Below are 15670 nucleotides of genomic sequence, written 5' to 3'. Positions count from 1 at the left end.
CAGCTGACAATCCCGACACACACACCTGGATAATTGGTTCATGAATCAAAACTCTCACACCAGAATCCAATCAAGCAAATTCTTTCAGATAAATAATCTTTCTCAATGCATTCTACTTGTTCCAAAACACAGGAGTGGTAAATGAGATTGGAATTGTTTTTTCTTTCTCTGAGGTTCAGAGAATGTGAATCCCAGAAAATCTTTGGGAAGTTGTGCCTTGCTTTTCTCTGTGAAGAGAAATGTGGCCACATACTTGGTTGGGAAATAAAAAAAATTGATGACCAACTTTTTGCAGATTAGAGTGTGCTAGGGGAAGTCTGTTTCAATGTTCTCCAGTTAACAGACTATTATGGCATTCAGCATTTGAAAGTGTGGTAACAAAGGGAATTAAATCTTGATTACTGTCAGTATGGAAGGCTTAGCTTCTTAGCTTTCTCTTGAAACACCAGCATTTCCTTTAACTGATCAGACTCCTCAGGAGGGCTTCTGAAGCTTGTCTCAAGGAGCCAGCGAGCCCAGTGTGTGTGTGAGCACCGTTTTCCCTTGCAGAGCCGGGGCTGTGCGCCGCTCCAACACCAGCCCCATGGGGTTCATGAAGATGGGCTCGTGCTCCCCAGTGCCAGCTGACACTGCCCAGGCTGTGGGGCGCAGGCTGTCCACAGGATCTTCCAGACCATACTCTCCTTCACCACTAGGTAAGCACAGAAATGCTCAGTAAAGCTTTATCTTGATTCTTGCTTGAAATTAATCTTAAACCACAACCTGCCCAGCCAGGTCACGTGTGCAGAAATAATTTCTGTTAAGTGACTCACAGAAGTAAACTAACTAGGTTTTTACTTGTTTTATCTTTGTAAGTTAAATAGAAAGTGTAAATCCACATTTTGGTTTTGTTTGCATAGTTGGAACCATACCTGAGCAGCTTGGGCACTGTTGTTGTGGACAACTCCAAGGACATGAATCAAGGAGTAGAAACTTCTCAGGTGAGTGACTTTGGACAGTGCAATCAGCATTATTTTGACAGAGCTTTTAGAACATTGGTGAAGGGGTAGGAGAGCCAGCACACATTAGAATGGGTTAATAGGAGACTCTGAGTTTTTGTGGAAACAGCCCATTTGTGGCCTGGGTGACACCTTTGTCCATAACTAATTCCCTACACAATAACACAGCAACTGAAATTTCTTATTCTCAAGATGGAACAACAGCTCTGATGAAGCCTGTCTTTAGCCAGGACTGGTTTATAATGAATGGTAGTAACATGCTTCTGAGGATCTGCTTTTGATAGACCAGCTCTGTCGTGCCAGTTCTCAGAAAAGGGAGCAGAGCTGCCAGTGCACAGCGTGCAACACGTTTTCGTCATTCCCTTGGGAAATGGGCTGGGAGCTGATGTTCCTGTTGCTAAGCAGTCAGCAAGCTTTGCAAGTCATAAATCATTATGGCATGCCAGCAGGGAAAAAAAAGATCAGGAAGAAATAGGACTTGAAGATGTTCTGAGGCTGTTAAAGATGGAATTGCACTGTAATGCCAGAAGGATTGGGTGTAAGAACATGCAACTCAGCAACTTGTTCTTCTGCTCTGTGCACATTTTGGGTGCATTTTCTTCTCTAGCTAAAATACTAGTTATACTTTTTATTTTGACTTCCTGTGATGTGATATTGAGCATGCATTGTGAGTTTTTCTCCTATTTAAACACTTGTCCAAAGCCATCTGGGCATGGTAGAGCCTTCACTTCTTGGAGTAGCCGTGTCTGGGAATAGTTTCATCCATCTGAAATAAGTTCTATGATGTGTCTCAAAAATGGCCTTGATAATTGCTGTGCCATTGGCTCGCTCAACAAAAGGAATGAGTGGATCCTTAGATATTAAATGGCCTCTTAAAAAGTGAAAAGGGCTGTGGGTGAAGAGAACACAAAGCACTGTGTTTGCTTTTCTTGTTGCAACTTTACTTTGGATAGAGTTTTGTCAGGCTGTTGGTTTAGTGCCTTTTGCCAGGATCAAACTAACTTGTAACACACCACAGCACTGTTTTTGTGGCTGGCAGGGGTTTTAATGTTTCATTTCTTCATATGTTTTCTGCATTCTTTTCCTCCTTAGTTTCACTTCTTAATTTGAAATGACTGCAGTGGTATTTCTGTTTGTACAATACCACAAATTACAGCAAGTCTGTTTCTCAGCATTTTAATGGGTATGGGAAGCAGTTTTTTTGCTTTGGGTGAGGTGAGGTCATCTGAACTGAGATTTTTCTAAGGACTGAAGATGTCTTTCGTAATATGGCTTCTGAACTAATTGAGCTGTTCTTGCTGCCAGTGGCAGCAGAGGACACGCTTTTAATTCAGAAACCTTCCCTGAGGTGGCAACAACACTGGAACAGTAACCAGTGAGATTTCAGACTGATTCTAAAACTACAGGTGAAGACTTCCCAGTGCTGTGAGACAGACAAGCAGAGAGGGATTGCAGGCAAGCAAATTCTTGGCTGGAAAATTAATGAGAAATAGACTTGATCCCTCTGCTAGAGCTGCAGGCAGACAGCCTGTTCTGAGACATACTGCCTAATGGAGTGGAATGAAATCAAGATGAAGTAGCTCATATTCAAAATCCAGCTAGCAAAAACATGGGCTTAAGAAGGCTGAAGGATGTGTTGTAACAGCTGGGCACTTTACTGAGCAAGCTGCAAGAAGTTTGGGGTGGTTTTTTTTGGAGCAGACATTTATGAAATGAAGCCTCTCTCAGAAGATTCTCATGGCCAGCTTTAAAAAACCTCTAGTTGTATGGTTCAGTTTTTCTCTCTTTTTTTTCCCTTAAAACATGAGTGAAACTCACTTCAGTGTCAGTTCTTGGAGGTTACAGGCAGGCATTTTCTCTGGGAAGCTGTGACCATAATGCTGAAGTCTGATGTACTGTTTGTAACTTTGCACAGTTCCTTATCATGAGACATAAAAACATACACCAGGAACAGAACATTTCATCCAATTTCAGGCCTAATTTTGAAAGACGAGGGTCATCTTTAAGTAGGTGAGGTGTGTTTAAATATAGTTATTTCCCCAAAGGCCTCTGTTTAAATGATAACTCAGAGCTCTCCCATTTGTTTTAGGAGAAACTGCACTCATACTTAAGTGTGGACTTCCTCTGTCAGCTTTTGAAAAAAGATTCAGTCTGACAGACTAAAAAGTAAACAACTGCTCAAAGTCATGTCCCCAAACTGTTCCATCTGAATAATTTGGTTCTTTTTAGTTCCTAGTTTTCTTGCAGGAACATGAGCTGCCTTTGTCTGTAAATGAAGCCATTACACACAGAACAAGTCATTAACATGCAATGTCCCATTCATGCTCTTGTTTGCAAGAAGATCATTCCAGGCCTTGAGAACCTCTATTCAGCTTGGGATTTCAGTGCTGGTTGTGCCATTCCTGCTGCACCCAACCACTTTATTTGTCTTGGTGCAGGCTGCCAGATGTACTGCAGCTGCCAGGACAGCTGTCAGCCTGAAATGGTGCCTGTTTGGCAGCTTGGAGGTCTCATCAGTGTGGTGTAGCAACAGTTCAAATAATCCATGGGCCAAATCCATTCTGCTTGCTATCTCATGAGCTAATGATCAAACACATCTCAATATTTGCAGTTCAATGTTGTTCTCTGGAATTTTGGGCTTTATCAATATATTTTGCAAGTGGAATTTTACTTTATTGTTTGTCACCTCCACAGGTTCTCCTATACCACCATCTCAGTCCCCACAGTCACTTCTGATGGGAGCGAGGTTGCAGAGTGCTCCTACTCTCACAGATATCTACCAGAACAAGCAGAAGCTCCGAAAGCAGCATTCAGACCCAGTTTGCCCATCCTATGCTGGCTATGGATACAGTCATTCTCCACAGCCAAGCAGGCCAGGCAGCCTGGGAACATCCCCTACCAAGCACATGGGATCCTCTCCCAGGAGCTCAGACTGGCTCTTCAAAACCCCCCTGCCAACCATCATCGGCTCTCCCACTAAGGTTTGTTCAATTTGCAGTTCTCAGTAACACAGTGCCTGAAAATGAGACTATTTCAAGGTTCTAACTTTGATTTTTTTTTTTTTTGGGGGTGTTTTCTCGCTCTTGATTCTCAAAGGCAACAGCTCCTTTCAAAATACCTAAAACTCAAGCATCTTCCAACTTGCTGGCCCTGGCAAATCGCCAGGGCTTGGCTGAAACGCCGCTGCAGCCTAAAGATATCACTGACCCAAGGGACTTCACACACTTCCACTCCAGCCAGGCAGCTGACAAACAGGCAGCAGAGCAGCACAGCAAAACCACCTTTGGCAGGTAGGCACTGCCAGGAGCAGAACGTTTCAACAAATTTCAGGCCTGATTTTGAAAGAGGAAGGGGCATTTTTGAGTAGGTGAGGTGTTTAGAAGAGATATTTCCCCAAAGCTCTCTGTTTAATGATAACTTAGAGCTCTGCCTTTTGCTTTAGGAGAAACTTTGCATCCCTGGGGGAGGCAGCTGGGCAGCAGAACTGCACACAGCAACTCTCAGAGGGTGAAAAAGCTGTGAGGGGATGCTGAGGTTTGGTGTGTGCAGCAGAAACATTTTGTACAGGCTATAAATATAGCAGGGACTTCCTGGAGCACTTTGTGTGGCTGTCTAGTTCCCTTTTGTTTTGATTAGCTGAATCTGGAATTTCAATGCCTCTGTAAAGCCTGTAGAATTTTTGCTTGAAAATCTCTATGACAAAATACGCAATATAAATTTTTCAAGAGAAAAAGGTCTCTTTATTTTTATGGTTTTCTCTATTTTAGAAGCTCCATGATAACAAGCAAGACTTCAATACTTTTTCTATTTTTGTTGAAAAATTCTCTGTAGTAAATACCAAGAATCTTAGTTATCCTTAGTTGCAAGTTGGATGACATTCCTGAATAACTTTTTTTTTTTGGGAATTCATGTGTTTTCCTCTCCAGGTCTGTTAGTACTGGGAAGCTGTCAGATCAACAGGTGAAGACCACCCTTGGGGGCCAGTTATACCAAGGCAGTACAGACAGTCTGAACACAGAGAGGCCAATGGATACAGGTGAGGATCAGAGTGATACATCCGAGCTGTTTCCCTGTGCCTGGGTTTTTATGGAATGCCAGCTGGATCACAGTTCTGCTTCCAGCTTGGAGAACTGGTTCTGACAATTTTTAGCCTCAGCACAGAAGGTTTTTTTCATGTTTAAGGGGATCTGTTCTGTTTCTTTAGCATAGCTTTAAAAATAACTGAGACAGGAAAATACTTATTTCTGTGCTAAACACAGAAATATCTTGACTGCCTGTGCTGGCTGGAGGGGTTTGGGATTTTCTGGTTTGGTTTTATTTTTAATTTAGCATTTGTGGCTTTTCATTTTCCACCTTGATTTCCTATGAAAACCAATTTATGTAACTTTGGGTGTTTGGTTGGGTTTTTTTTTCCTCCTCCTCCCTGAGTTTGTCCCTTGCCACCAGAAGTTGTCCCTTCTGAGCAGGTGGAAGGAGCTCTGCAGACAGGGCTGGTCTTTAGCCTCCAGACCTGTCACAATCTGCCTTTAGAATCTTTCTGCTGTATCTTTTGCTGCAAAACTGACATCTTCATGCTCTCAGGGAGTCCCTGTTGCTCTTTTCTGGGTGAGAGTAGAACATTGAGATATTAAAAGTAAAAATATACATTAAGCTGCACCTTGACTGCTTGTGTCTCACCAAGACTGTCCACTCAGCTTCTTTTATTTCCTGTGAGAACTTCTAACTAGTCCAGGGCTTGGATCTGCATCAAAGCACATTGTGTTGCAGTGTTCCAGTTTGCTGCATATAATTACTTCTTGGTGTGATTATATGGAATAAGGACTAACGTGCTGGAATGTTCTCTCCCAGCTCCAGCAGGAGCCTATGGAATTGCAATGGCAACTCCATCCATGGCAAGTGGGGCAAGTTCTCGGGCTGTCATGTTCACTGTGGGGTCCCCTCCAAGCAGTGCCACCCCTCCCACCTGCACCCACATGGTCCTCAGAACCAGAACCACCTCAGGTAAGGCTTTCCTGGCAGTTGTGTGGACATTTCTCAAAGGCAGCACTTGGGCTTGTCCACTTCTGGGTTTGCACAAGGCCTACAGTCAAAGTGCTGTGAAAAATAGAGATTAATGTCAGATGGTTTCTGCCTTTTTCCCCCAAAGAGGGTCAGAGACACAGATTTACAACCAGCAGGGAGTAACCTCCTGTGTACACAGCTTTACTCCCTCACTGAGAGTAGTGTGATCTCTATGGCAAAGGTGGAGAGGAAAAGTCAGAATTGTGATTTTTTCCTGCTGCCCTGCACTGTCCCACAAACAGCACACCAGGGGTGGGAGCTGCCTGCAGTTTGGCAAGAGTCAGCTGTCCTGCCAAATCAAAGACCTCAAGGGCTTCAGGTGGGCAGTGTGAACCACAGCACAGGCTGCAGTCCTTGTCAGCCATGAATCCAGAAACGTTAGGAATTGTCACTGTTGTTACAGTCCATCCTCTGCACTCCCTGCAGGGCCATGCTAGGAGCAGTGAGGAGAGCCTTCCATGGGCTCTCTGTGCTGGCTCCTTGTCATTTTGATTTTTCAAGATTTTCTAAGCCTTCTGATGTTTACATTCTTGTAACGAACTTTCTCACACACTTTCTGTAAATAACTTGTTTTGCATTATTTTATGGAGGAGGAGACATTTGATGGACTGTTGGTTTGTCCAGTGTCATTGGAGAGGTGGCACTGTCACCCTCCAATCCACTGTCACCTTTGGAAATCGATAAATGTTGAAGTAGAAATTAAACTTCCCTTTTCTCACCTTGAGAGCAGCGGTGTGCGCGCGTCGCGCTGTTTCGTGTCCTGCAGTGACAGGCTCCTCATGTGTCACTTGCTGTCACCCACAGCCCCAGTGCTCAGTCAGACTGAATGTGTGTGTTATTTTTCTTGCAGTGGGATCCAACAGTTCTGGAGGGTCTCTGTGCTCCACCAGTGGCCGTGTTTACATGGGCTCTCCTCCTGGTATCTACATGGGCTCCTCTCCTCCGGGGGCCGAGGCGGCTCCCAGTCTGAAGTACATCCCTTATGGTACTTCCCCTCCCAGCCTAGAGGGCTTTATCACTTTTGAAGCTCCTGAATTGCCTGAGGAAACTTTAATGGAGGTATAGAAACAATCATTTCATGTTTTATAATGTGTGATGTTGCTGGTACAGATGTGGGAAATGCAGGATTGCTCCGTGTGCTTTGTAGTTTCCTCTGTGCTGTCTCACTTGTTGGTTTTTTTTTTTTTTAGGATCTTGAAAATATTGCTGTATCAGTAGTTGCCAGTTTCTCTTTGGTAGTTATTGCTGGCATTTCACATGTTTGAATAGGTAACCAGAGGAACATGACTGTTTTTGTCCACCAGAGCCTCCCAGGGAGGCCTGTGTTAATGCCAGTGGATGTGGGTGCTGACAGTAACAAAGCCCCTCTGGGCATTTCATTGCTTCCTCACAGACAGAGAATTACTTCAATCCTACTTGTGGGAAGACTGTCCTATATTTTTTTAAGATGTGTGGGGGAGTGACACTTTAGAAACACAAATTGGGGTGGTCTTTCACCAGAATGCTATTCTTGGAGTGTACATTTCTCAAGACAGATTGCTGTTCTGGTTTCTCATTCACATCTTGCTGGAAGGTTTGGGTCCCTATTGAATATGTCCTATAACATGAATGCTTACCAGTACACTGTATTCTTCCCACAGATAGAATTTTAAATGTATTTAGAGCTGTATTATTAATGAAAACATTATAAACATTGCTAAGAGATGTTTGATTAGTTTTGAAGGCTTCTTTTTGAGGAGGAGCTCTGCGTGTGTACTGTGTTTTACTGACAGAGCAGCACTGACTTGTTCCCTCCAATTGAAGTTTTTTAGTCTGAAGTGTAAACTTTGGTAACAGTTTCTTCTAACACAATTTAATTCCAGAACCAAGTGTAAATTGGAGTGAGGCAGATCAGTTCTTTTGTAGGTATTAAGTCTATTACATAATAAAAGCCAAATGTTCCTCCTGGCTCCTCACACAAGTGCCAAGCATACTTTTGTGTTGCTGATAATAAAATAAGTAATTTGTCCCACTTGTGATTCCTTTAGTTCCTCAGGTTTCAACACAGAACTCCACGTACCAATTCCTTTGGCTTTGTTGAAAGACTCTTTAAGTATAAGCTACACTCTCTTGAATTCATTAACAAAGAAGAGAACAAGTTCAGATCTGTGGGGGCCCATTTGGTTCTGTCATCCCTAATGCTGCCTCTACCACTGTGATTCCTGCACAGAACTGACATAGCAAGAAATCTTCCAGTGATTAACAAGAGTTTTAAATGTGGCTGATGGCTCAGAGTGGTTAAATTGCTGTCATCTTTCCCTCTGACAGAGAGAGCACACAGACACCCTGCGCCACCTAAACATGATGCTGACATTTACAGAGTGTGTTCTGGATCTGACAGCAGTGAGAGGAGGAAACCCAGAGCTGTGCACTTCTGCTGTGTCACTGTACCAGATCCAGGAGAGCATCATTGTGGATCAGATCAGCCAGCTCAGCAAAGAATGGGGGTGAGTTTGCAGTCAAAGAGAGAATTAGTCAAGATCCAACACATCACAAATATATTGAAACTCTGCCCTTCTTGCTGGGAGTGATTGTTTTTCTGTAGAGAATCTTTATAGGAATTATTTTTTGAACAAGATCAGAGCAAGGACAATTTTTTTTTTTTTTCTGGTCTGCCACTTTTCTGGGGAAGGTGTTGAGTTCAGGCTTGAGGTGCAGCAGTGCATTTCTGAGAGTGGAAATTTGTGTCCCAGCTTGTGGCAGATCTGAGCCCTCATCCCTTCCTGTTGACTGAATCCCTGAGGTTGGGAGGGGAGAAGTGTCCAAATTTGGTTTCACTGGAAAAAACAATCAGCCCTAATACAGAATCAAAAGCAAGGAGAAATATGAGAAGTTTGAAGTGGTGGGAAAGGGCACTTCTACTTCCTGCCTTCTTCCTGAAGCAATAAAAACCCAACAGAAAACCCCTGTAAAGTGTTTGCCTTTCACAGCTGAGAATTCCAGAGGGATAGGAAATGAAAAGTACACCCTGTCACTTGTGGTGAGACACTGACCTCGGGCAGAGAGTCCCCACAAATAAGTGCTCCTTTTTCAAATGTCTGCATTTAAAGCAGTTTCTCTTTGCTGCTGCAGCTCCTACATGAGCAGATGTCCCCTCAGCCCATGACAGAATGTTTGTGAAGGGAAGGGAGGGGAGGGGTGGAGCTGCATTTTAAACATCTGTCTTCCTTTTCTGCTGTTGCTGGGTCCTGTGGGGTGTTGTGATTAAAAAGTGATGTCTGCCCCTGGCTTGAATGCATTCAAAAAAAGGTATTTTGATGCATAAATTACTTTTTCTCCCCCTTTTCTCCCTAGACAAGTGGAGCAGCTGGTGTTGTATATGAAAGCTGCCCAGTTACTGGCATCTTCTCTGCATCTTGCCAAAGCACAGGTCAAATCTGGCAAACTGAACCCATCCACTGCTGTTAAGCAAGGTAGATGCAACATCATCCAATTTGCTTTGCTTGTGAATTTTCTTTGCTGATGCATCACTCAGAAAGTTGAAGTTGCAACCTTTGTTTTGTTTTTCTGCTCTGCAGGAGAGCTGTAGATATGTAGAATTGCACAACTCTCATAGTGAATGGCCAGAAACAGTTAGGAAATGGGTATTCATTAACTTGAAATGGAAATTATTTGATAGACACTCAAGTCATAGAAGTGGTGGAGTAAATAAACACTAAAACTACGAGTTTAAACAAGTTTACTTTGCAAAGCTGAACTTAGGCTGAGTTGTTTGGGTTTTGTTTGGGTTTTTTTTTTTTTTCCAATTTCTTCTTACCTTTCTCCCAGTTGTGAAAAGCCTCAACGAGAGATACAAATTCTGTATTGGAATGTGCAAAAAATTGACAGAAAAGTTGAATCGTTTCTTTTCGGACAAGCAAAGGTTCATTGATGAAATCAACAGTGTAACTGCAGAGAAACTCATCTACAACTGTGCTGTGGAAATGGTGAGTCCCTCCTCTTCCCTGAACTGTAGGAATTGCTGCCTTCTCTCCCACATCTCTTCTGCATAACCAGAAAATAGAATTGATATTTTCAGTGACCACAAAGGAAAGTTAACTGCTTTAGTGAGGAGAGGGGATTCTTGTGACTCACAAAAGATGCTGGCAGATGTTGTGCTTAACCCTGATAATGGTGGTGTTGTGCACCATTAATCATTTCTTTACAAGAGAATGCAGGTGTAAGAATGAGCGTATTTATTCATATCAAAAAATGCTTTTATAGATTTCTTTGTGCAGAATATTCTCACAGCACAGCTGCTGTGTCCTCTCAGAATTACAGCATGGTTTGGAAGAGACCTTAAAGATCATCTAGTTCCACCTTCATTTTGTTGTCTGAGTTACAACAACACATCAGCTAAATCAAAGCTGAAAAAGAGTTTCTTAATGACACTTTTAGGTGATTAATTCTGAATTTCTCATTTTGCTACTTGCCTGATGGAGTTTCTGAAACTGAATGTCCTGACTGCTTGCAGGTGCAGTCAGCAGCTCTGGATGAGATGTTCCAGCAGACTGAAGATATCACATATCGATACCACAAGGCAGCCCTGCTGCTGGAGGGACTGACTAAAATACTGCAAGACCCTGCAGATATAGAAAATGTGCACAAGTGTAAGTTCAGCTGAATCATGAAAACGCCATGGAATTAATTAATTGTAAAATAAGTCTGGTCCTCACCTGTGTTGTGCCTCTCTCTGCAGACAAATCCAGCATCGAGCGAAGGCTTTCTGCACTCTGCTACAGCACAGTGGCTGTGTATGAGCAGTAGGAATATCCTGAGGACCAGATGGTGTGAACATAAGGGACCACATCAGTGATACTGCACTTTTTTCACTACAGCTTCATTGTTGTCCTTGTTCTGCCCCGTGTGGAAGATGATTCTTACATTTCTGTGGTGACTACCAAAGAAACAGCAGCATATTCAAAGAGGAGAAATTCCAAAAGTACACTTGCCTTACCAATCCAGCAGCTCCTTTTCCTTCCTAGCAACAGAATTTAAAAGAATCTCTCTTCACATTTCAAACTGATCCTTGTACGTGTGCTTTGAACTTGAATGATCAGGGTTTGTTGTTTTTCCCTTGTGAGGTTTTTAGAGAGTGGATCCTTCTGCATCAGGTACAAAAAAAGACATTTTCCTCAGAAGATTCCCTCAAGAGTTTTTAAGCTGTTCAGTAAAATGTGGCTGAGTGAATTTGGGAAACCCTAACCATGTGCAAGTGCTGCTTGAAGCTTTTTGGGGCTCAGCTGCCTTGTCTGGAGCTCACCTGTTGTACATGTGGCTCAGGTTGTCATATGAAGGGATGGCAAACACGCTCTTACCCCAGGGGAAAAGTGGGGATGGAAGAAATTCTCTCCATCTGTGCAAAATCCCCAGGGGGTTTTCAGCTGATGTGGATACTATTTGATGATCTTCTTCCAAAATATTTTGTTTTGCACTAATTTACTAAAGCAACTGTATATTCATTTTTGAAGAACTGTATTAAAAAAAAAAATCTAGAGAAAGAAGGCACAATGGACTTGGCTGAATTTCATTTCAGTGTACATAAAATTCTTTTCAGAATTTCAAATGTAGCTTCTAGAAGACTTTCAAACAAACTGTGTAAAAACTTGTATTCATGTGAACCTTTCCATTTTATACCTATTTGTCTAATACTTGAGTAACTACTGCTCTGGACTTTCTCAGTAATAGCAATGTTGAGTTGCTGGTTGTTTGCTTTTTCTAGAGATTTGGTTGCATCTTTTGTTGTGCATGCAATACGTGCATTAATGCCTGCAGTCTTTAGGGGTGTAATGACAGTTCTCTGTAGTTTGTTTCTTGGGCAGTATTACAATAAAATACTGTAAACTGAAAGGTTCTGCAAGGAACCATGCAAAAAAAAATACAAAAAAAAAAAAAAAAAAAAAAAAACCAGAAAATAATGTTGTGGTTTGAGATGCTGATAAAATGATGTAGAATCTCTACATATAGAGTGTGTGAAAAATCAGGATTATTTTGTGTGCATTTTGGGGGAGAGGTGGGAAGCTTCATTTAGCCTTATAGGCATTGTCATTTCAAGCATCCCATGAGATCATCAGGACAGCGATTTGCAAAGTATTTGGGCAGATCAGCTTCTCTGGAAATGGTTCCTATACTTTGTTTTTGGGACTTTTTTGTTACTCAACTGCTTGAATACTTGAATAAACCATTCTCCAGGACAAAATCATTTTAATCCTCTTAAACACAGTGGTCTGAACTATTTGACAAAGTTGTACAGGGCTTACACATCAAAATATTGTTTCAGTGTTGGGATAACCATGTGTTTCCTTTACTTTGACAGAGTAATGTACTTTTTACCTTATTTATCTGTATGAAATTCCAACAGTTAATTTGAAAGTGTTTGTTTATATAATGTTTGTATTTTTAGGTCTTTAATACGGTGTTTCTACCTCTCCTTTGTAATTGCATGCATTATTCTTGGAACTAGGTAATAACTCACTGAACTGTTGCGTAATAGCCTTTTTATTATGGCCTGTATAAATGTATATTAAGGTAAAAATAAATACTGACACCAGAAGTGTTTCTATGGTACAACTGAGTTTCTGTGTCTCTGTGAGCAGAGGTGTTAAATTTAGGAAAAATTCTCTATTTGCCTGGCTAAAGAAGTTGTTGAATGTTCCCCCCAGGAGGGCAGGATGGGGCAGCATCCTTGAGTTCATTATCTCTGGATAGATCTGGTACAAAGTGTCCCTGAGTTTGTTTTTCCCTGGCTTTAGGCAGACAATTTACCCTGCTTCTTTATTTTTTTTTCATTTTTTTTAAACTTGGATTGGGAGACAAAAATGCTAAGTAGGATCCTGGGTAACAGCTGTATGATCTTCCAACAAGGTGCTTATTTGTTGCCTCTAGCAAAGGGGAGCTGTTGGGGCTGCCAGAACAGCAAATACAGAGCTAATTGACAAAAGCTGGCAGGAAGTTACAATTTCTATCCAAAGTTGACAAAAAATGGGCTTTGTTCACCTCACAGCTGAGATATGCTGTGATGGCTGCTGTGTGGATAATGTATTTTTGAGTTGTACTATCAAATTTTTCCCAATTTATTATTAAAAACTCCTCCATTTGTGAGTGGCACATAAAGAGGATGAGGAAGGAGTGAGCTGGGAATGCTAATGATATGTCTGAGCCTGAATCTAGGAACAAAGCAACAGCCTTAATGCACAAGTCTAGGAGATAGGCTGCTTTTCTCAGGAACTCACTGGGTTTTGTTGGTTTTCTTTCTTTCCTTTCAGGATTCAAGCTCATTCTCCTTCCCCTCTTGCCAGCAAGGCTACAGCTGCACAAACAGGAGGAGAAGAAAAGGGCTATTCTTGCTGGCTGTTTTCAGGAGGAGGAGACCAATGTTCATGGCCCGTCTTTCTGCATAAACTCATTCCTCAAAGATCCTGAAGCTGTCCTCTGTCTTTGGCTCTCCGTGCTGAACAGCAGGTGCTTGTTTTTAAAAAATACTTTTTTCCCCCCGGCCTTTGAAAGATAGAACTTGAAAGGAGAGATTTGCTGTGCTTTTCTAGCTCAGCTCTCCAGCATCTCCTTGAGTGTTCTGCACTCTCCTTGAGTGTCCATTTTACAGGATGCCAGCTGAGGAATCTAAAACACTTTCTGATTCTGAAATTTGCTGCTTTTCATAAGCAAGAAGTTGAACTCTCAGCCCTTCCTCTATACAGAGGAGGAAATCCTGTTAATTAACTTGCAACTAAGTTATTCCAAGGAGCATTTTGAGGAGGGAGCTGTTCTTGGGACTGCCTGGGTTTTGCATCCTTCTTGCTGTTATCTTGTACAGCTACATCAAATTATTATCACATCACCTCACGGTTCAGAGGCAATAACTTGTGATTCACCCATGTCCAAGTGCTGTGCCCAGCTACGCCAAAAAGGGGAACTTGCTTTTCATCTGGAGCAGGGAAAGCTGGATCCTGCTGCTTCCAAAGCTTGCTGAGGCTTTGAAATTCAGATAGGCTGGCTTGTGACCTGACTTGTGAGCCACCTCCTTTTTGATTCCTGCTTCCTCTCCTATTTTGGGGGACTTTTTCATTTAAATGTTGATCCTTTGATTTCTCTGAGCTTTGCTTGCCACTATCCTTTTTGACAGTCCGAGATGCCTTTTAAGTCTTTAAGCAAATCTCTTTCCATCCTCAACTTCCCCATCTGACCTGAGCCATGGTCCTGGCCGTGGCTTTTCCCAGAGTGCCCCCACAGCTCCTCCTTTTTGCAGAGGAGCGGAGTCCATCGGGGTAACCCCTCTCCTGAGGTCTCCAAGTCAGCTGGAGCCCAGCTGAAGGAAGCCTTGGCACTGCTCCTTGGGACAAACACCTTTTCAATAGGCTTTTGTGCACGGCAGGCTCCCCCCTCCTCGCTGCCTGAAAGCCAGCCGAGTGCCAGTGGGGCTGCTGAGTCTCGGTGCGGTCCTTGTGCCAATCATTCCCATTGTTTCTTTGTGTCCCTTTCACATTCTCCGTGGCCTGAACTCTGTCCACAATGCAGCCCACAGACCGGGGCTGTGTGTGACACAGTATCTCCTTCTGGCAAATGTGTGAGATCAGCCCCAGCTTTCAAAACAAGTGATGCCATAAATGAACTGAGCTGCATTGATTCCTGTAGGTTCCTCAAAAACCTCTCCCTGTTGTTCCTCTTCTGTACCACTTTTATGGTCGAGTGCTGTTTGAGTTTGGGATCTGGCTGGGTTATGTGACTTCCAGAAAACACTTGGAATTTGAGACTAGGCAGGCATTTAAGCAGAGACTAAGGATTGTAGCTGAAAACTTGAAGTTCTGTGAGTGTGGTGTGTCAGCTAAAAGGACATTTATTGATTAGCTGTGTTATTTGGTGGACTCTTGAAACCAAATACTGCACAGTTTATCTTCCAAACCAAAGTCCTCCTTCCCCAGGCTCTGCTGGGTGCTTTTGGAAGCACAAAGGGCTGCTCCCAGGGCAGGGCAGCCTGTCTGCTTGCCGTTAATTGACTCCAAGAGGGGAGTCAGGGCTACAAAGAGTGATGGTAGGGGCGAATCTTGAGCTCAGTTTCGCAATAAAACACCTCTTGCTGCTGTAATTACAGATTAGAGCCCCCCTCCCCCAGCACTGCTCACCTCCCAGTTCCTCTGGAGCTCCATTGCTTTCCCATAAATAGCTCCCTTTATTGTTTCTAAGTGATTGAATTAAAATAGAAAACACTGCCAGCTCCCAGGCGTGGGGAGCACGGGGTATTCCTCTGTCTCACTCAAGATCCCACACTTCCCTGAAATCCTCGTGTCTCACCCAGCTGAGACTCCACAATGCTAAAAAAGCCCTCAGCCTTGTTCCCTGTCCCCAGCTGGCTAAAAAATGTCCCTGACAAGGACCAAAAGGGACTCTCTCCCAGGATGCTGCCTCATTTCTGCAAAGGTTTATCCCCAGTGACCACTGGGATAACTGGGAGCTGGGATATTTGCTTCCAGTGTGTGCTGCCAAGTACAAGCAGCAGTGTTGTGACATGAAAACCCTCTGGGCTGATAGGTGAGAATTTTACAAGCTCTGGAGAATCCATCCACCTCCCTGCTCGTGCTGCCAGCCTGGGTGGGTGC

General features: G+C 43.0%; 1 protein-coding gene across 1 annotated transcript in view; it reads left to right on the top strand.

Annotated features, from left to right (window-relative positions):
- The window catches only part of ULK2 (unc-51 like autophagy activating kinase 2), a 37414-nt gene extending 24770 nt beyond the window's left edge, over positions 1-12644 (top strand). Inside the window, exons 17-28 of the mRNA XM_038158150.1 lie at positions 550-695; positions 900-980; positions 3693-3979; positions 4095-4288; positions 4925-5034; positions 5847-5999; positions 6910-7118; positions 8367-8545; positions 9393-9511; positions 9867-10024; positions 10552-10687; positions 10777-12644. Coding sequence (XP_038014078.1) covers positions 550-695; positions 900-980; positions 3693-3979; positions 4095-4288; positions 4925-5034; positions 5847-5999; positions 6910-7118; positions 8367-8545; positions 9393-9511; positions 9867-10024; positions 10552-10687; positions 10777-10844 — 1840 coding nt within the window. The 3' untranslated portion in view covers positions 10845-12644. The remainder of the gene's footprint in view (positions 1-549; positions 696-899; positions 981-3692; positions 3980-4094; positions 4289-4924; positions 5035-5846; positions 6000-6909; positions 7119-8366; positions 8546-9392; positions 9512-9866; positions 10025-10551; positions 10688-10776) is intronic.
- The last annotated feature ends 3026 nt before the right edge of the window (positions 12645-15670 follow it).

The sequence above is a fragment of the Motacilla alba genome, chromosome 19 (genome assembly GCF_015832195.1).
Source record: "Motacilla alba alba isolate MOTALB_02 chromosome 19, Motacilla_alba_V1.0_pri, whole genome shotgun sequence".
Lineage (NCBI taxonomy): Eukaryota > Metazoa > Chordata > Aves > Passeriformes > Motacillidae > Motacilla > Motacilla alba.
The sequence above is the reverse complement of the archived record's forward strand: the minus strand, read 5'-3'. Positions and strand labels throughout refer to the sequence as shown.